Source organism: Narcine bancroftii, chromosome 9 (genome assembly GCF_036971445.1).
Source record: "Narcine bancroftii isolate sNarBan1 chromosome 9, sNarBan1.hap1, whole genome shotgun sequence".
Taxonomy (NCBI): domain Eukaryota; kingdom Metazoa; phylum Chordata; class Chondrichthyes; order Torpediniformes; family Narcinidae; genus Narcine; species Narcine bancroftii.
The window spans coordinates 44,715,035-44,735,934 of NC_091477.1; the positions used below are offsets into that span (position 1 = coordinate 44,715,035).

The 20,900-nt window shown below is 41.1% G+C and overlaps 1 protein-coding gene across 2 annotated transcripts in view; it reads left to right on the forward strand.

The window, feature by feature from the left end:
- The window catches only part of LOC138743479 (ran-binding protein 17-like), a 726,783-nt gene that overhangs the window by 131,196 nt on the left and 574,687 nt on the right, over positions 1-20,900 (forward strand). For both annotated transcript variants that reach the window (XM_069898924.1, XM_069898925.1), the window contains one exon: positions 4,217-4,363. In XM_069898924.1, coding sequence (XP_069755025.1) covers positions 4,217-4,363 — 147 coding nt within the window. The remainder of the gene's footprint in view (positions 1-4,216; positions 4,364-20,900) is intronic.

Consider the following 20,900-nt stretch of genomic DNA (forward strand, 5'->3'; position numbering starts at 1 on the left):
TTTTTTCAAATGTTTTGAAAGATTGTTTCTGAAGCTCAGTATCACCCTTGTGGACTGAACACATGTAATTCTCAAAGTGATCATCCAATTCACATTTAGTTTCTGCAAGCTTTGAGGTAAGGTGGACGAACATAGTTGCATTTATTTTAATGTAAGAAGTCTAACGCGGGAAAGAGGATGAGCTTATGACGTGGATAGGTACTGAATAATAGACTATTATAGCCATAATTCAAATGTGGTTGAAGGAAGACCAGGACTGGCAGCTTAATGTTCCGGGGTAGAAAGAGTGGAAAAGGGGTGGGGGGGGGGGTGGAAAATGGGTGCGATTGCAATATCAGTCAAAGAAAATGTTACATTAATCTTTAGAGAGGATATTATTGGAGAACTATCATGTAAGGCCATGTGGGTGGAAATCAATAACCAAAATGTAGTTACCTTGATGGATTTATGCTATAGGCCTCCAAACAGTCACCAAGAGCTTGAGGTTCAAATGTATACAAGAGAGATTGAAGGCAGTTTTAAGAGTAAACATTTCCTGTGACTGTCTTGGTTGATGGAATGGTTAAGAAAGTGCACTTGCGTCTCTACTTCCTCAAAAGCCTGAAGAAATTTGGCATGTCATCTGCATCCCTCAACAATATCAACAAAACCATAAGTGAAAGTATTCTATCAGGATGCATTACTATGTGGCATGAGAACTGCTCCACCCAAGACCACAAGAATCACATATGACATGAAGGTTGGAGGAGTTGTGGATGGAGCTGATAGTTGTATAAGGTTACAAGTGGATATAGACAGGACAGGATGCAGAGTTGGTTAGAAAAGTTACAGATAGATTTCAATCCAGATAAGTGTGAGGTGATGGCTTTTGGAAGACAAACCAGAAGGCTGAATACAGGGTCAGTTTCTTAAGAGTGTGGATGAACAGAGGGATCTTGGGATTCAAATCCATACTTCCTTCAAGGTCGCCACACAGGTTGATAGGCTAGTTAAGAATGCTGGGCTTCATTGATAAGGGGTTTAAATTCAGGAATAGAGAGGTCATGTTGTAACTCTACAAATCTCTGGTAAGACCACACTTAAGAGTATTGTGTTCAGTTCTGGTCACCTTGTTATAGGTAGGATGTGGAAGCTATGGAGAGGGTACAGAGGATATTTACCAGGATGTTGCCTGGATTGGAAAACAAGTGTTATGAAGCAAGATCGCAGAGCTGGGACTTTTCTTTTTGGTGCATAGAAAGATAAGAGGAGACTTGATAGAGGTCTACAAGATTATGAGAAGCATAGGACAGCCAGCACCTGTTTCCCAGGGCAGGTTCAGCAAAGACCAAAGGACATATGTACAAAATTAAGGGATGGAAGTTTAGGGGAGATAAGTATTTTTTACACAGAGTGTTTTGGGTGCCTGGAATGCCTTGCTGGGGATGGTGGTGGAGGCTGAAACATTGGGTTGCCCATTCAGAGCCAGCTCTTCAGTGCTTGACGTCCTGTTTTGCGGAAACTGCCAAAATGTTTGGCCTGGAAGTCAGCCTGAAGAAAACTGAGGTCCTCCATCAGCCAGCTCCCCACCATGACTACCAACCCCCCCACATCTCCATCGGGCACACAAAACTCAAAACGGTCAACCAGTTTACCTATCTCGGCTGCACTACTTCATCGGATGCAAGGATCGACAACGAGATAGACAACAGACTCGCCAAGGCAAATAGCACCTTTGGAAGACTACACAAAAGAGTCTGGAAAATCAACCAACTGAAAAACCTCACAAAGATTAGCGTATACAGAGCCATTGTCATACCCACACTCCTGTTCGGCTCAGAATCATGGGTCCTCTACCGGCATCACCTACGGCTCCTAGAAATCTTCCACCAGCGTTGTCTCCGTTCCATCCTCAACATTCATTGGAGCGACTTCATCCCTAACATCGAAGTACTCGAGATGGTAGAGGCCGACAGCATCGAATCCACGCTGCTGAAGATCCAACTGCACTGGGTAGGTCACGTCTCCAGAATGGAGGACCATCGCCTTCCCAAGATCGTGTTATATGGCGAGCTCTCCACTGGCCACCGTGACAGAGGTGCACCAAAGAAGAGGTACAAGGACTGCCTAAAGAAATCTCTTGGTGCCTGCCACATTGACCACCGCCAGTGGGCTGATATCGCCTCAAACCGCGCATCTTGGCGTCTCACAGTTCGGCGGGCAGCAACCTCCTTTGAAGAAGACTGCAGAGCCCACCTCACTGACAAAAGACAAAGGAGGAAAAACCCAACACCCAACCCCTACCAACCATTTTTCCCTTGCAACCGCTGCAACCGTGTCTGCCTGTCCCGCATCGGACTTGTCAGCCACAAACGAGCCTGCAGCTGACGTGGACATTACCCCTCCATAAATCTTCGTCAAGCCAAAAGAAAAGAAAGAAGACACACATGAATGAAAGAAAAATAGAGGGTTACGGGGGTAGGTATGGTTTAGTACTATTTTTGAAGGAAGCATTATATAGGTCAGCAAAACATCAAGGGCTAAAGGGCCTGTATTGTATTGTTCTATGTTAAACTGCAGCAGGTTGTGAACATTGCTCACCCAATCGCACAAACATTCCCCCCCCACATTAACTCCATTTTTTTTCTCCATCTCCATTTTCTTTCCCATTGGTGTCAGACTCCTGAATGAACCCCAAAATAGTCAAGTTATGTTGCCATTGTCTCATACCAACTGGTCTCTCTTTGCAACTCTGCACTTTTGTACTGTCTTACTTATTGAACTATGTATGAGATATCTACTGAACTGCTTAAAAAACTCTGCCATGGTATCTTGGTTTGTTTACCCATGTACAAGGATTAAATAATTACATTTGCTCCTTGAGCACCGATGCTCCTAACATGTCCTACTTCCAACACATTTTACTTCCATTTCATTGGCTGCTCTGCCTCACAAGGAGCTAATCACAATCCCATTCCGCCTCCTCTCTGGCCTTTTAGTTGCTCTCCCAAAACATTTGTGAGCACATTTGGAGAATTGGTAATAACATGTCTAATTCCTTTTATTTCTTTCAAGGGTATAAATATGTGCAATATGATAACAGATTTTTGAGCCTGCTCCAACTTGTGATAAAGTCATTAAAATTCCTTGAGCTAGTGAGCATATTTTAGGGTCCCAAAATCTATCCATGAAGCTTTGAATGAACTCCAAAGTATTTTAGAGACACACAACTCAAGTGAGGAGAATTCTCTTGATCTAAATATTTGATTCCTCGTTCTGGAACCATTTCCCTCGCACCACGTTCCAACCAGGGAAAAGATCTTTACACATCTGTTAAATTCTTCAAAGACTCTATTGACTGCCTCTTTTTCCTTCAAACCTTTAATCAATGCGTTCATTACTTGCTAATAATAGACATCATGTCCCCTGTTATCTTCTTAAACCACAATGAAGTAGATGACATTTATAACTTTGGAAAATATGTCTCAAATGTGATGATGAAATTGATTAATGTACTTGCTTTTGCAGCACATTGCCCAAAGCTCTAGGGAAAAAGAACAAAATGCTTTTTGCCACTGTGTGAAAGGAGTTGGCAGAGTAATTTTAATGACACATTTTACATATGTTGTATAGATACAATGAAAAGCACATAACATTTGACCAAGGCGGCTTTTCCCAAAATAATTCTCGAGGTGATCTTTTCTGGCAAAAGATACTTAGGAAGCTGGATGTGGGTGTCTGTAATAAGGATTGGTTTGATTTTCTTTTCTTTGCATATTTGAACAGAAATGCACTACTGTGACAATTTGTGGATAATAGTGGAATTGACAAAGTAGAAAATATAAATTCACACTCGATCAAGAGTTAATTTCAGAGAAGGCTCACTGAAGTCTTTCGTCCTTTTCAATTTCTTTAGTAAAATGTGTGTAAATTGCTGGGACATCACTTCAGGACCAGGCCAGTGCTTGCACAACCTGAAATTGAAATAAAGCCATGTTCATTCCAAGAAAATGTTTCTGGTGTTTTGCCATCAAAATGTATGTTTTTGGCTGCTAAATATAACTCTTAATTTGAAACAGCAAAGTATTTAACTGAAAAGCTTATTAGCTGTAGATAGTAATAATCTGAAATGCTCAGCAGATCAGGCAACATTTGTGTCAGGAAATTATTAATGTTTCAGGTCAATGACTTGCTTTGCAAGTATTTAACTGATTATACCATCTTTTACTCACAACAGGGTTTGTCTGATGCAAACAACTATCATGAATTCTGCAGGTTTTTAGCTCAGCTAAAAGCCAATTATCAGCTGGGTGAAATAGTGATGGTGGAAGGTTACTCAGAAATCATTAGGTTGATTGCTAACTTCACAGTTGCCAGTCTTCAGGTAAGAAGCATGAACTCTTCAGCTCTCCTCCTCCAGGGATTGCTTTTCTATAAAATAGATTAAAGTTATCCAATGACATCATTATTATATCTTGTGCTTTTATCCAAAATTTTTATACACATTTTATAGTATTTTTATCTCTCGTTTTCATTTGGAAAGCATCTTGGAATTAATGATACATGTTCTCACCTCTTCTGTACTCCCAATATGTATCATCTCACATTTATCAACTATTAAATTCTGTCAGCTACCATATTTCATCAACACATCAATATCACTATGTATCTAAGATTACCTTCCAAGCTGTCCACAATTCTACCAATCTTCTGATCAAGCAGCATGGTTAGTGCAATGTTGCTATAATGCCCGGGTTCAAATCTAGCACTCTTTGTGGATGCGAGTGCTTCATCTGAGTGCTCCAGTTCCTTCTCACCTTCCAAAATGTACAGGAGTTGCAGATGAATTGGGTGTAATACAGGGTTCCAGTACCATCCCTGTAGAAAGCTATTACTAATTGGCAATCAGTCACAAAATAATCCCCTTTTGTCACCTATTGTCAGTTTTACTTTGAATTCAATGGTTTACCCTTTGAAACAGTGTATAGGACCTCATAAAAAGACTTGAAGTTCATGTAGAGCAATGGAACATAGAAAAGCCCTTCAGTCCAACATGTTCAAGTTGGCATTTAGGTGAGGGTTAGTTCAAATTTATTATCATTCAATTGTATAAGTATAACCCAGTAAAACAGCATTCTCTGGTCCTTGGTGGAAAAACATGAAAACATACATACAAACATAACACACATACAGACAAACGATGCATATGCAGTAAGTCTGTGTGTGTGTGTGTATCTATATTTGTTTGTATGTACATGTGTGTATGTATGTACACGTGTGTGTATGTATGTATGTACAAAATAAATAAATATTGTTAAACAAATAGTAGAGTCTTGGAGGGTTTGTATGAGCAGTTCATCAGTTGTTCAGCTGTCTCACTGCCCGTGGGGAAAAAGCAGTTACACAGCCTGGTGGTTCGGGTTCTGATATTCCTGTATCTCTTACCTGAAGGGCGTAGCTGGACAATGCTGTGTGCGGGGTCCTCAAAGGTTTTGCAAGCCCTCTTCAGGTTAGGTTAATTTATCTACATTTGGTCTATATCCTAAATCCTTCTAATCCATATGAGTTTCTCTTAATTTAGAACTTTGCTAGAATTTCAGCCTTCCTTTTTCTGAATTCTTTAATCATAAAATCTGTTTTTTTTGTGAATACTGACCTCACCCACATGTTCTGACTTCACGCACAGATTGGCCTTGGTGTTGCCTTCTCTTGATTGTTTTTTTGTCATTTATATACTGATAAAATTACATAGATTTATCTTAGTGTGTCTACCAGTAATGTTTTGTGATTTCTCTTTGTTTCCTTTATATCAATTTCCTTATGCTTTTTATACTCTTGTCGAGCCCCCATCCATAATTAGTTCTCCGTATCTGACGTTCCTTTTTTCCCTTTATCCAACCCTTAGTATAGCTTATGTCCAGAGTTATTGCCGCACTTCCCAGGGCCTGACAAGATATATCCCAGGATGCTAAGGGATGTAAGGAAGGAGGTCTGATGGAGATTTTTGGATTGGATGAGATAACAGAATGTAATATTGTACCCTTATTCAAAAATGGCACTTAGGTTAACACTAGAGATTATAGGCTGATGAATCTTACACCAATGTTACAGAGGTTGTTGCAGAAGATTGAGGGACAGGATTTATATTCACTTAAGAAGAGCAAGGAATGATTAGGAGGAGTCAGCATGGTTTGGTGCAGGGATGGTTTTGCCTGAGGATACAGTGGGACATAACTGGAAAATGGATTAAGCTGTGGCGGATGGAATTTAATTCAGGAAAATCTGAGGTAATGAATTTTGCAAAGTAAACCTCATAGCAATCCAGCATTCTTTCTTTTCTTTGGCTTGGCTTCGCGGACGAAGATTTATGGAGGGGGTAAAAGTCCACGTCAGCTGCAGGCTCGTTTGTGGCTGACCAGTCCGATGCGGGACAGGCAGACACGTTTCCAGCATTACTCCTTAAAATAATGGCATGACCATTACTCAGTTTTCCATCATTAACATCCTGTGATTACCAATTACCAGAAACTGATCTGGAGTCATCATATACACAATGTGGCTGAAAGAGTAGGTCAGAGAGTGGGAAGAGTTGGTGAGAAAGTCACCTTCTAACTTCTGAAAGCCTATCCACTATCTGCAAAGCTCAAGTCAGGAGTGCAATAGAACATTCACCAGTTGCCTGGGTGAGTGGAGCTTCATTAACACTCAAGAAGCTTGATTCCATATAGGACATGGTAGCTCAATTATTAGGAACCTATCCTCAACTGTTCACTCATTCCATTGGCATCTCACTCAGACTTTTTAGATGTCATCTTCCAAACTTCTATCAGCTTGAAGAACAAAAAAGCATGGGAACACCATCCTGACCTAGAAATGTATCACTGTTCCTTTACTGTCGCTGGCTTAAAATTCCCACACTTCAAGGACTAAGGCAGTTCAAGAAGGCAGCTCACCATCACTTTTTCAAGAACAATTAGGATAGGCAATGTCTGTGAAGCCTGCATCCCTTGAATTAATTAAAAAAAGAGCCTAAGAAGCATTTAAATATAGAGAGAACTTGAGGTTCCAGGCGATAGTTTCTTAAAAATGGTGTCGTGTCGATTGAGTAGTGAAGAATGCACTTGCTATGTTTGCTTTTGTTGGCTGAGGCACTGACTATAAGAGTGGCATCTGTACATAACATTATTTAAAGGGTACTTGGAACTTTGAGTATATTTCTGGTCTTATTATCAAAAGGATGTTGTAGCAATATAAAGACTGTAAAAGAGATTAACCAGGATGAGACAATGAGAATTTATTATCATATGCAGAAGTACAATATACAGATACACTGAAATTTTACTTGCTGAACCTGAACAGGTATGTAATACATTCTACTACCAAACTATAAATTAACTTCCCAAGACACTAAATAATATGAAAAGAAAGATTAGTAAATAATCATCGCTGTAGTTAGTTCAAGAAAAAAAAAAGACATTTCAATAGTGCAGACAGATCTTTTGGTGGTCTTGGAGTAGAGGGAGATTCAAGACCCTTATTCCTGATGAAAAACAAGAGCTGTTCTTGAACCTGGAAGTGCTGGATTTCAGGCTTCTGTACCTTCTGCTTGAAGGTATCAGCGAGGAGGTTGTAACCAAAATGATGGAAATCCTTTATGATATTGGGTGCCTCACACATAGATGTCTTCATTGGACGGAATGCCAGTGGCTGTGATGCACTTGGCCAGGGGTTTACCACTTTCTGCGTCCTTCTGCATTACTGGTCACTTGAGTTTCCAAACCAGGCTGTAACCAATCAGTATACTTTTCAAAGTGCACCTGTCGAAGTTTGATAGAGTATTTGATGACATGCCAAATCTCCTCAGGCTTCTGAAATAGAGGCATTGGTGTGCTGGCTCCAGGAAAGTTCCTCCAATAGTAAGACTCCCAGGTCCTTGATGGTACTAATTCTCTCCCATCAACATCCTGGCAATGAAGACAGATGTATGATCCCTTGGCCATTCCTTCCTGAAGACCATAATATCCTTTAGATTTCAGATTTATTGTCAGAGTACATATCTGACAATGAGATTTATTTTCCTGTGGGCCAGGCAGAATTACCACTTATTGGTAGTGCAAAACAAAACTGTACACCATGTACACATGTAAACAAATAAACAACTGTGCAATTCAGAGAAGAGAAAAAAAGCAGAAAATAAAGTCCAAAAGTAAAAATCCTTAAATAAATGAGTCCCTCGTTGAATTTTTTTGTGGAGGAGTCTGATGGTGGAGGGGTAGCAGCTGTTCTTAAACCTGGTGGTGCAAGTCTTGTGGCACCTATACCTCTTTGCTGATAGTAGCAGCGAGCACAGACCATAGCTGGGCGGTGTGGATCCTTGATGATTGCTGTTACTCTCCTACGGCAGCGTTCTCTGTAGATGTTCTTGATGATGGGAAGGGGTTTGTCTGTAATGTCCTGGGCTGTGTCCACTACCTTTTGCAGGTTTACTCTCAGGGATATTGGTGTCCCCATACCAGACCGTATCTGTAGAAATTTGCCAGGATTTCCAATGTCCTCCGCAAACTCCTGAGGAAGTAGAGGCACTGACATGCTCTCTTCATGATGCCATTAATGTGTTGGCTCCAAGAAAGATCCTCCGGGATAGTGACTCCCAAGAACTTAAATTTGCTCACACTCTCCACCTCTGATTCCCCCAATGATCATTGTATTGTACAGATCTGGTTTTTCCTTCCTGAAGTCAGCAATCAGCTCTTTGGTTTTGGTGACATTGAGTGCGAGGTTATTGTTGGTGCGCCATTCGTCTAAGTTTTCAATATCTCTCCTTATACTGACTCATCACATCTTTTGAAACAATGCACTGTAGATGGTGTTGTTCTTGTTCTGAGCCACACAGCATAGGTATAAAGCAAGTAGAGCAGGGGGCTAAGAACACAGCCCTCTGCTGCACCAGTACTAATGGAGATTGTGGAGGAGGTGTTCTTACCAATCCTCTCTGATTGTGGTCTGTAGGTGAAGAAATCAAGGATCAAATTACCTATTGGTGAATTGAGACAAAGATCGTGGAGTTTGCTGATCAGTTTTGAGGGGATGATGGTGTAAATGCCAAACTAGTCGATAAAGAGCATCCTGATGTATAGATCTTTGTTGTTCAGGTGTTCCAGGGATTTGTGTAGAGCCAATGAGATGGCATCTGGCATAGACCTGTTGCTACGATAGGCAAATTGGAACAGATCCATGTCGTTGTTCGGGCAGGAGTTGATGTGCTTCAACACCAGCCTTTCAAAACACTTCATCACTGTTGATGTGAGTGCCACTGGTCGATAGCCATTTAGGCAGATTACCACACTCTTTTTGGGCTTCAGTACGATTGACGCCTGTTTGCCATAGTGAGATGTTGATATTTGTGAATATGTTGGTAAGTTGGTCAGCACAGTGTTTTAATACTTGGCTGGGTTCCCCATCTGGACTGAATGCTTTATCTGGATTCACTCTCCTGAAGGCAACCCACATGTAATTCTTGGATATGGACAGGAGAGGATCATCGGGGACATGGGGGTGTGCAATGGTGGTTCTTTCATGTTCTTGTAGTCGAATTGGGCGTAGAAGGCATTGAGTTTGTCAAGGAGTGAAGCTTTGCCATCTCCTATTGCACCAGATTTTGTTTTGTAGAAGGTAATGTAATTTAGGCTCTGCCATAGTTGTCGGTTATCTCTTGTGGGTTCCATTTTCACCCAGAAACTCTAATTTGCCTGGGAAATGGTTTTCCATAGGATATACGTGGTCTTTCTGTAGTTCTGTCCTTGAACACTGTCCAATTTGCTGAATTTAAGGAGTGCTGCAACTGTTCTTCAGCCGCCTGAGACCACCTTCTAGCTATCCTGATCTGCGGAGCCTCTCTTTTTAGACACTGTTTGTATGAAGACAGAGGGAGCACAGCCAGATTATCTAACTTGCCAAAGTGCGGCCTTGGGAAAGAACAGTATTCCTTCTTTATCTTCGTGCAGCAGTGATTGAGTGTGCAGGGACCTCGAGTACCACAAATTACATGCTGGTGGTACCTGAGCAGAGTTTCTTAAGACAGGCCTGGTTAAAGTCTCCAACTAAAATTTGTAGTGTGTCAGGCTAGGCCTTCTCTTGTTTACTGACCACATCATGCAAGTTCCTGTTTGTAATTGGCATCCAGAAGGATATAAACTCCCGTGATAATCACTGATGAGATTTGCTCTAGAGCAGAAGGTTGACTTGACCCCAACGTCTGTGCACCACCCACTATTAATAAAAAAAATCAAACACCACCCCCTCTCCCTTTTCAAAAATCTGAGTTCCAGTCCAGTTTGTGAATGGTAAAACTGTCTGGTTGGATAGTCCTGCTGACATTGAGGCATGATTATCCTGCCACAAAACCAAATACTTGACCTCTGTCCTATATTCTGATTCAATATTACCCATTATTGTCAGTGAAAAAAGAAATGGTGGCACTGCAGGAGCTGCTATAACAGTAGCCCTGCCACTGATGCGGACCCACAGGAGTGGGAGTGAAACACAGCACTTTCCCATGGGATCCAACTGCCCATTCTAACTACTGTCAGCTCTGTACAGGAAATGAAAGGCCTGTTAAAGGAGCCTATGGTAATTTTATTAAAAATCTCGTGATTGTGGAGTCTGGGCCCAAGGTGGCAGTGCTTTTAATTAGTATCAGCCATGAAGGGTTGCTGACTCCAGGGAAGTGGAGGATTAGTGCAGGTCACCAGAAAATGGGGAAACCACCCCCAGTTTGGGAAGGCAAAGCAGAGGGATGGTGACCATGGCAGTGGTCAAGTGAGGGGATTCTTTTTTTTTAAATATTTTATTTTTGAGTTTTTTTATTTCAAAAATGATACATAGTGACATTTTAAATATACAGTTTATTAAACTTTTTCTCACAAACACAACAAAAAAAACTGTCCCTCCTCCCCTTCTAAACATACAAATTTGTTCACCATCAGAGCTTACAAATATTTTAAGTATATAAATACAGTTGGGAAAACTATGTTTTTATTTATATTTAATAGTTACTTCTATACTTTTTTTGTTCCTTTTTATTACTGTATCTGGGGACCATGTGGCTGCCAGACCTTTCCAAAGTGTCATCTTTATTCTTTTAAGTTGTATGTTATTTTTTCCCCATAGGTATACAGCTGTTCATTTCCAGTCCATTGTACTGAGTAGAGGGAAGTTGGACTTCCAAGTGATCACGATACATTTTTTCACTTCCGCCAGTGCTATTTTTATAAATGATATTTGGTAAATTTGTTACTTATTTCCTTGAAATTACCTAATAGATATAGCTCCGGATCTTCCATGAAGGCCACTCTTGTTACCCTGGTTAATTTTTCTGCGATTTCTTGCCAAAATTGCCTCACTTTCACGCATGGCCATGTGACATGTAAAAGCGTTCCTGTCTCAGTCCCACATTTGAAAACCATATCTGAAATTTCAGCTTTTGGTGTGTGTAACTTCTGTGGGGTAAGGTATAATTGGTGTAAAAAAATTATACTGAACCAGTCCATATCTTGCATTTATAATTGATGTCATCCTGTCATTACACCAATCTGACCAATTTCTTTCTTAAATCACAACAGCCAAGTCTGAATCCTATCTTTCCCTTGACCTCTGTAACCCTGGTTTCGCACTTTTGCTCTGGAGAGCATTGTACATTTTTGTTATAAATTTGGATGTATTCCCCTTCCAAACAGTTAATTCAGTTTCATTAATTTAAGGTGGGGTCAGCTTTGGTCCCCATCTTTCTCTTTTAAGAATGATTTAAGCTGGAAAAAAACAGAAGGTGGTCCCATTAGCCACTCCATATTTGTGTTTTAATTGTTCAAAGGACATGAGTTCCTTCTGTGTAACAGTCCTTAATATATCTTGTACCTTTGTCATACCACACATTTAATATTCTATTGCTCATGTTCATAGGCAATTTCACATTTTTATACAATGGTGCTTTTATTGATATCCCTACTTTTTTTCCAATACATTATTTAATTTCTTGCCACGTTATAATCATATGTATTAGAATGGGATTATCCGTCTTTTTCTTTAGTGATTTGAAACTCCATTTATAGATCAAATCTTTGCTTCCCCCTCCTCCATCGAGTACATTCCCATTTGAACCCAAGAATGGGGGGTGGGGGGTGGCAGTAGGAGTGGGTTGTCTTCATTGAAGAAGGCTGAAAGAAATCTAGCCTGTGCAGCTAGGTAATATTTTTTTGAAATTTGGAAGTCTAAGTCCTCCCAGCCTATAGTCCCATGTCACCTTTTCCAATGCAATGCTTGATATCTTATTATTACAATAGGAACTGTCTAATATGGTTGTTTTTAATATAGATTTTTCTGTCTTATATATTTGTATTGTGTTATATTTTAGCTTTTTATTCTCCAATATCTGTTTACTTCTTGTAGACTTGTTTTTTGATTTCTTTTTTCTAATTCTTTAATACCCTTCTCCAAGCTATTTACTTCTGCCATATGTTTCCTCTTCAGTTTGTTCATATTTTGTCCCCTTAAATATGTTTTAGGCATGTCCCATATCAGAAACTATTATTAGTAGAGGGCAGATTTGTTTCACAAAATATTTCTGTCTCTTTATAAATTCACAGAAATCTGTTCTTTTAAGCAATGTAGTATTGAGACACCATCTGTATACATTCTCTTGCTTTTGTATTGTTGCTGTAGTTAATATTAATGGAGAATGGTCTGATAGAAACCTTGCTAGGTATTCTGTTATTCTCACTACTTTTTCTTTTATTAACTGGGCCCACATTAAAAATAAGTCAATCCTTGTATGTGAGTCGTGTTCCCTTGAGTAAAAAGAGTAGTCTCTCTCTGTGGGATTTAATTGTCTCCTTAGATCGATAAGATTAAGATCTTTCATATATAAAATTGTGGTTTTTGCTGCTTTTGCCCTTGTTATTGTTCTTGCTGATTTATCTAGTATTGGATCCAAGCAGAAATTAAAGTGTCCTCCCACTAATATATTTTGTCATCCTTCTGCTGTTTTTAAAAAGAGGTCTTTCATAAAGGCTTCATTATCACAATTTGGGGCATAAATATACATAAATGCCCATTCTTCTCCATAAATTTACAGTGTGTCATTACATACCTTCCAACTTGATCAATCAAGATATCTTCAGTTAACACTGGTATATTTTTATTAATTAGAATAACCACTCCTCTTGCCTTTGAACCAAAGGAAGATGATATTATTTGTTCCACCCATCCTCTTTTTAATTTATCATGTTCCAATTTGATAAGCTGTGTTACCTGCAAAAAGATTATATCCAATTTTAATTTCTTTAAGTATGCCAAGACTCTTTTCCTTTTCACCATTACATTTATTCCATTAATATTAAGACTAATAAACTTTAGTGTTTTATCATTTTTCACACAAATATTGTATAACAATAACTTCCAAACTTTCTAAATACTGTTGTAACATTTCCATATTAAAAGACATTTCCAACACACATATTTCCACTTTAAGAAACATAGACAAATCCCTAGATCTGATGGTGATGTTAACAATAATACCTGAAAGACCGCGAAAGAAGCCCGCAGGTTCTTCCGAAGAAGAAGAAGAAACCATCCCTTTGGTGCCATCTTTTAAAATCTCTTCTCTCCCGGCATCATCTTCCCACCCTCCTCCCCCCACCCACCCCCCCCAACCCAAGTCAGAGTTCCCACCTTGCTGCATTCCTTCCAATCTTTCTTTATTTTCAGTGGTTTCCATATAAACCAATGTTTCTTTTTCTTTTAACAGTGAAAACAATATGGCTCAGTACTATTAGTATTAATAAAAAGATGTGTCTTTTAAATTGTCCCATTTTTAAATGATCTTTTCAGCCCTTTCATAACTTTCTTAAAAAATTATTTCACTTCTTTATTCTTTAAAATTTGTTGATTACCTTCTGAGACATCCACCCTCAGCATTGCTGGATAAATCATTGAATATTTAAAGCTTTTAGATCTCTTTACTTCGTCACATTACTTTCTTTGTTTGACCAAAGCAGGGCTGAAGTCCTGGAAAAACATTACTTTTGCATTGTCCACCACTAATGGGCCATTATTATTTTTTGAATATTCCAGTAGCTTAAAAGTCTTACCAGGACTGTTCGTGGTCACTGTTCAGTGGTTATTCTGGGTCTGAGAGTCTGGTGAGCCTTTTCAATTTGCAGCTATGCATTTAACTTATTTTGTCCCAGCATTTGTGGGATTCATGTTTCAAAGAAACTCATCATGTCTTTTCCCTTGATTCCTTCTCTCAGTCCACTGATTCTTACATTTTCCATTGGCCCTTTCTTTTCTGTGCCCCATATTTTTACTTTTTCTTTCATTGCCTTTAGCCTGTCTTTTTTCCAGCTCAGCCTCTGAATGAGTCATTTGTTCATTTAAGTCTTCCACAACTTCTTGAATTTCCATTACCTTCTCTGATATATATCTCATCGCTGATTCCATACCTGTAAAATGACTGCATAAAGTTTCCATCATGTTCATGATGGAGGCTATATCTTGGGCCAACTCCCCAGTTCTGGTGGCTTCAGCTGGTCCCTTTTCATCAGGCTTCCACTCGATGTTCCTGGCTGAGCTGTTACTACTTCAGTTTTCGTTTTTGGTTGCCTCAGTCATTTAGTGCTTATTTTATCCATTTTTGACAATAAAATTCTGGTTTTTGAGCTCTTAAACCATCTTTTTAATACATTTTGGGGAGAGCTCTTTCAAAATGCGTCTGTTCATCTCATCAGCATGGCCATGCCCTCACCAGTGAGGGGATTCTGTAGCTGAAGGACCTATGTTTCATATGGGCTGTTGGTGACTTAAGGTGAGGAATCCACACAGGTTGTGGGTTGCTGGAGACCGTAGTTAAAGACTGGCACCAGACTGTGGACTCCTAGGGACTGACTCGAAACTAGCTGAAGAGGTACCAGGTATTGGAACCAGGATGCAAGATGGGACTAAGGGGACTGTAGAGTTCATAATTGTTTCAGAGATTTGGATCTGGAGATCTGACCTGCTGATGATTTGGACGGGCTGTGGGAACCTGGAGGAAAACACACGGGACTCGGTGACTCGCGGGGTTTGGGGGGATTTTTTTTGATTCTCTTTCTCTTCTGTAAGAGGTACTTTAGGCAACTTCTGCCAGTGGTGAATATGTTTGCCTGAAAGCAGAGAATAAGCAGTTTTGTGTAATATGACACTTTTTATTACATGACAATAAATTGAATCTTGAATTTATAGATTATGTTGAAGCATATTTTTGCTACATAATTGTGAGTGTAGAAGGAATAGAGCAGAGGACTAAATATAAAGCTTTGACATATTCTTGTATTGATGGTCAGTGATGTTACCAATCCTCACTAAATGGAGGGCTGTGAATATAAAGGAAGATTGAATAAGCTGGGATTATCCTCACAGGAACATACAAGCCTGAGGATGTCCTTGAAGAGATCTATAAAATTATGAAGAGTCAGGTATAATAGATAAGATGGTGAAAGTCAAGAATTTCACACAGGATGGTGGAAACATGGCAACATAGAGCACTACAGCATGGAAACAGACCCTTTGGCCCATTTAGTTTGTGCTGACTATTATTCTGCCTAGTCGCATCGACCTGCACCTGGACCATACCCCTCCCATCAATGTACCTATCCTAATTTTTCTTCAATGTCATTATCAAGGCAAAATTCAGGTGGCAGCTTGTTCCACGCTTTCACCACTCTGTGTGAAGTTCTCTGTAATGCTCCCTTTAAAATTGAACCTTTGACTGTTAAACCATGTCCTCCAGTTCCTGTCTCTCCTAACTTCAATACCAAAAGCCTGCTTGTGTCTACTTTATCTGTACCTCTCAGAATTGTGTATACTTGTATCAAGTTAAAATTTATTTGTCATCCAGTTGTATTACTACAACCCAAATATGCTGTGTTCTCCAGGCAATGGAGCAAACACATGCCGACATAACACACATACAAACAAACTTTTATATATGTGGAGTTGTTTTAGCAGTTCAACATTCATCTAGTAGTCTCTGCCCGTAGAAGAAGCTGTTCCTCAGACTGGTGCATCTGGCTCTAATTTTTCTCTTTCCCAAGAGGAGTAGCCGGAAGATGCTCTGTGAGGGGTGATAGTGGTACTTACAGATTTTGTGATCTCTCTTTAAACAAGAATCCTGGGTAAATCACATCAATGATCAATGTGTGTGTGTAGTTGGGGGTGGGGGGTTGGTGTTGAGGATTACCTCAGTAATCAAAACTCCTTTCATTCTCTGAAGCTCCAGGGAACAAAGTATGAAACAATTTATCCTTTCCTTCAAGTCTTGACAACATCCTTGCAAATCTCTGCACTTGTTCAAATTTATTGATATCTTTTCTGTATTATGTGATCAAAACTCACACAATACTCCAAATTTGGCTCACCGATGTCTTGTTTAACTTCACCATAAGATCTCAACTCCTGTGCTCAATTCTCGGATTTATAACGGCCAATGTGCCAAAAGCTCGACCTGTGATGCCACTTTCAGTGAATGACAGGTCTGTATTCCCAGATCCCTCTGTTCTTCTGCACTTCTCAGTGCCCCACCATTTATCATGTACGTCCTACCTTTTTTAATCATCTGAAAGTGCAGCATCTCACACTTGGCTGCATTAAATTCCATCTGCCATTTTGCAGCCCATTTTTCCAGATGGTCCTGACCCTGTAGCAGGATTTGAAAATCTTCCTCACTGTCTACTGGAATTCCAATCTTTGTGTCATCTGCAAACTTCCTGATTCAATTTACTATGATATCATCCAGGTCATTGATTATAGATGACAGCAACAATGGACCCTGCATTGATCCCTGAGGCACACCACTAGTCACAGACTTCCAGTTAGATTGACAATCATCTACTACCTCACAGCCAGTCTAATCAACTTCATTACCTCATTATGAATACAGAGTGAGTCAAATTTCTTGGCAAACCTCTCATGTTGGACCTTGTCAAAGACTCACTGAAGTTCATGTAGACTTTCCCTTCATCAACTTTCCCTAGAAACCTCCTTGAAAAGCACTATGGCATTGATAAAACACATAAAGCCATATTAACTATCCTGAATCAGTCCTTGATTATACAAATACTTCTATTGGATCTCTTAGAAGACTTTCAGTAACTTATCCCTACTGATGTTAAGCCTGCAAGCCTATATTTTCACAGATTGTTATCAGAGTCTTCTGGCTGAGGACATTTAAAATAGCCTCCTTAATGTTTGGGACAAAGATATTTTTTTCCTTTATTTGTCACAATGCTCCACAGTTTTAAATTTGTAATCAAAGAATTCACATATGATAAAAGTGCACATTTCAGATTTTATTCAAGGTTTATTTGTATACTGTTTGGTCTATTATACAATCCCATTAATGTGGTCATTCCTTTCCGATTCCTGAGTTCCATCCATATTACTTCAGTAGATGAGTCCTCAAGTCTGTCCTTTCTGAGCACTGCTGTGCTTTTTTTCCCTGACTAGCAATGCAACCTTTCCATCTTTGAGTCCTCTCCCTCTATTGTGCCTGAAACAATAGAACCCTGAAACATTAAGCTGCTAGTCCTGCCCCTCCCACTGTCAAGTTTCACTAATGGCCACAATGTCATCATTCCGCATGTCAATCCATGATCCAAACTTTCCACCATCTGATCCATTTCACTCTGAAATACAGAGACATAATTGGTGACTCCAAAGGGTACCCAGAGGAAGTGATAGAGCCTGCCATCCATTTCGAATGCAATACATTAGCAGTCTCCTAGGCAGAGGGGAAGGTGGTGTGCCGACTTTAGGTCAATGGTGGAGAACACACTATACTGGGCAATCTTATTGACCATGTCGGCGATCTGAAAAGGTGCATGAGTCCATCTGCGTAAAGCAGTTGATCGTTTGGCTATAGTAGATCCCTTGACCATCACAACTTGGGCCCTCCATGGGCTGGAGCTTTGCGCTACCACCCCAGGAGTCACTGCACCTTGGACTTTATGAAAGCCCAGTCCTCAGTGCTGTAGTGTCTGCTTGTAGTGGCTATATCCAGGGTCAGTTTTTCAAACAATGATGATGGGGTTATGCGGAGGGTAGAGAGACCACAGGTGGGGGCTGGCTGCAGTTGGGGGGGGGGGGGGTTCTGTGAGCTGGGGGTTTGGTCCCCCAAACAACATCGTGACACTGCTGAACTGGCTCTGGAAGTCTAGCCCTAGAAGGATCAGTGTACAAAGCTGAGGAATAAAGAATGAATGGAAGTTGTTATAACATTCACCCCGCACTGTTAATGATGCAATGCAATACCCGTGGATCTCGGCAGGTTGGTCCTTTGCGGACATTGATATCCTGCCGCTCGTTGGTCTGACGGGGAGAGAGAGTTGTGAGTAGTATCTGGGTGGATGAAGCTTTCAGTCACTGTCAAACAGGCAGTTAATTTGTTTCCCATTAACCTCAGTCTCCATCGTCAAGTGGGTGATCAGTTGAGGGCTACCTTGATCTAAGATGATGGGTGCCAGTACCGGGTCGCTGTTGGAAGGGGAGCCAGTTTGGTAAGATATTGACCACAAAGTTGCACCAGGAGAGGCGGATGAAGTCGGCGGTTGTGGAGTTGGGTAAGATGGCGATCCCCGAGTTGTGCACGTGGTCAAGCCATTTGAATCCAGAAGTGGTGTCATCCCTCTGGGAGGAAATGGAGTTGGGTTCAATGGCCAACACCTGGGGGTGCATGCAGCGCTGCTCAGTAGGGAAGATTTGAATTGCATACTTTCTCGTCGTGCCCTTTCTTCCTTCATCCTGAGCAGGTGGCTTCTCTTGCCAGGCAATGTCGCTGAGGGTGCTTTTGCTGGCCACAAAAGTAGCACTTTGGGTGTTTGGCAGTGGCAGCAGGGTCGCAGCCTCCCTGTACAGAGACAGTCTTTGATGTCATCTCCCAAAATTGCTGCACCAGTGACCCGCACGTAGAGGGCCCGTCACTGGCAGCAATGGATTCAGTGTTGCGATGGGCTGAATCTAAATGGCACATCATTTAGTGTTGAAACTAACAATTGCAGTAGTGGCCTAGTAGTTGATCAAAATGGCAGAGACATTGAGTGTGGAAACTTAAGAAGTGTAATGTGCATACAGTTTAATTTATTATTAATGGGCTATATTTCATTTTATTTTTAAAATTTACCATGGGCTACTTACAATTGAGAAACAGCCTTCAGTTGGCCTGGGGGCATAGTTTGGCCACCCCTCCTCTTGAGCGTTGGATTGGAATCAATCCACAGGACTATTAAGAGTTGCAGAGAGGATCACTGGGGTCTCCCTCTCCTCCATTTGTAGCATTTGTAGATAGCATTGGAATTGGTCAGGCATAAATCCAATGCTATCTACAAATTTGCCAATGACACCATAGTTGTCGGCAAAATCACAAACAGGAATGAGGAAGCGTACAGGAGGGAGATAGATCTGCTCTTTGAGTGGTGTCACACCAACAACCTTGTGTTCAATGTTAGCAAATCCAAGGAGATGATTGTGGACTTCAGGAGGAAGTCAGGAGAACATGACCCACTCCTCAGTAGTGGAGAAGGTCAACTACTTCAAATTCCTGGGTGTCAACATCTCCGAGGTTCTGTTCTGGAGCTTCCACATTTGAATCGATTCGGTATGTCACTGAAGACTCTCAAAAACCTCTACAGATATACCGTGGAGAGTATTCTAGCTGGTTGCATCATTGTCTGGTATGGAAGCGCCAACTCTCAGGTCAATAAAAAACTGCAGAGGGTTGTTAACTTGGCTTGCGATATCACAGGCACCGGACCACTCCATTGAGTATATCTACATGAGATGGTATCTTTAAAAAAAAAAGCAGCCTCTCTCCTCAAAGACACCCACCACCCAGCCCATGCCCTCTTCACTCTGTACATCGTGAAAAATGTACAGGAGCATAAAGAAGAGCACTTAACGGCACAAGGACAGCTTCTTCCCCACTGCCATCAGATTCCTGAATAATCAATGAGCCAAAGAAATGCTGCTCCAAAAAAAACTAATGTCGTGACTTGTTGATGACAATAAATAATGATTCTGATTCTGATCAATTTAATCCTCTGCGATTGTTATCTGGAGGGCACTCAAAATTTTTGAGGACCCTTAGAACTCTGTACGCAGCATCTTTCAGCTACTCCCATCAGAAAAGGGATACAGGAGTATCAGAACCAGCACCAGCAGGTTGAGATGCAGTTTCTTCCCCTGGGCAGTGAGAATACTGAGTGACTAAAGGAACAGCTCGCACAAATCATCCGAGATTCTAATATTTACCGAACATTATTTATTTCTTCTTCTTTGGCTTGGCTTCGCGGATGAAGATTAATGGAGGGGTAATGTCCACGTCAGCTGCAGGCTCGTTTGTGGCTGACAAGTCCGATGCGGGACAGGCAGACACGGTTGCAGCGGTTGCAGGGGAAAATTGGTTGGTTGGGGTTGGGTGTTGGGTTTTTCCTCCTTTGTCTTTTGTCAGTGAGGTGGGCTCTGCGGTCTTCTTCAAAGGAGGTTGCTGCCCGCCGAACTGTGAGGTGCCAAGATGCACGGTTTGAGGTGATATCAGCCCATTGGCGGTGGTCAATGTGGCAGGCACCAAGAGATTTATTTAGGCAGTCCTTGTACCTCTTCTTTGGTGCACCTCTGTCTCAGTGGCCAATGGAGAGCTCACCATATAACATGATCTTGGGAAGGCGATGGTCCTCCATTCTGGAGACTTGACCTACCCAGCGCAGTTCTGTGCCTTCCCTGTGCCCGGACAGGGGCCGGGGCCGCCGCTGCCTTCCCTGTGCCCGGACCGGGGCCGCCGCCTCCTTCTTTCTGCCCGGACCGGGACCTCTGCCGAGGCCAGGGCCGCCGCCTCC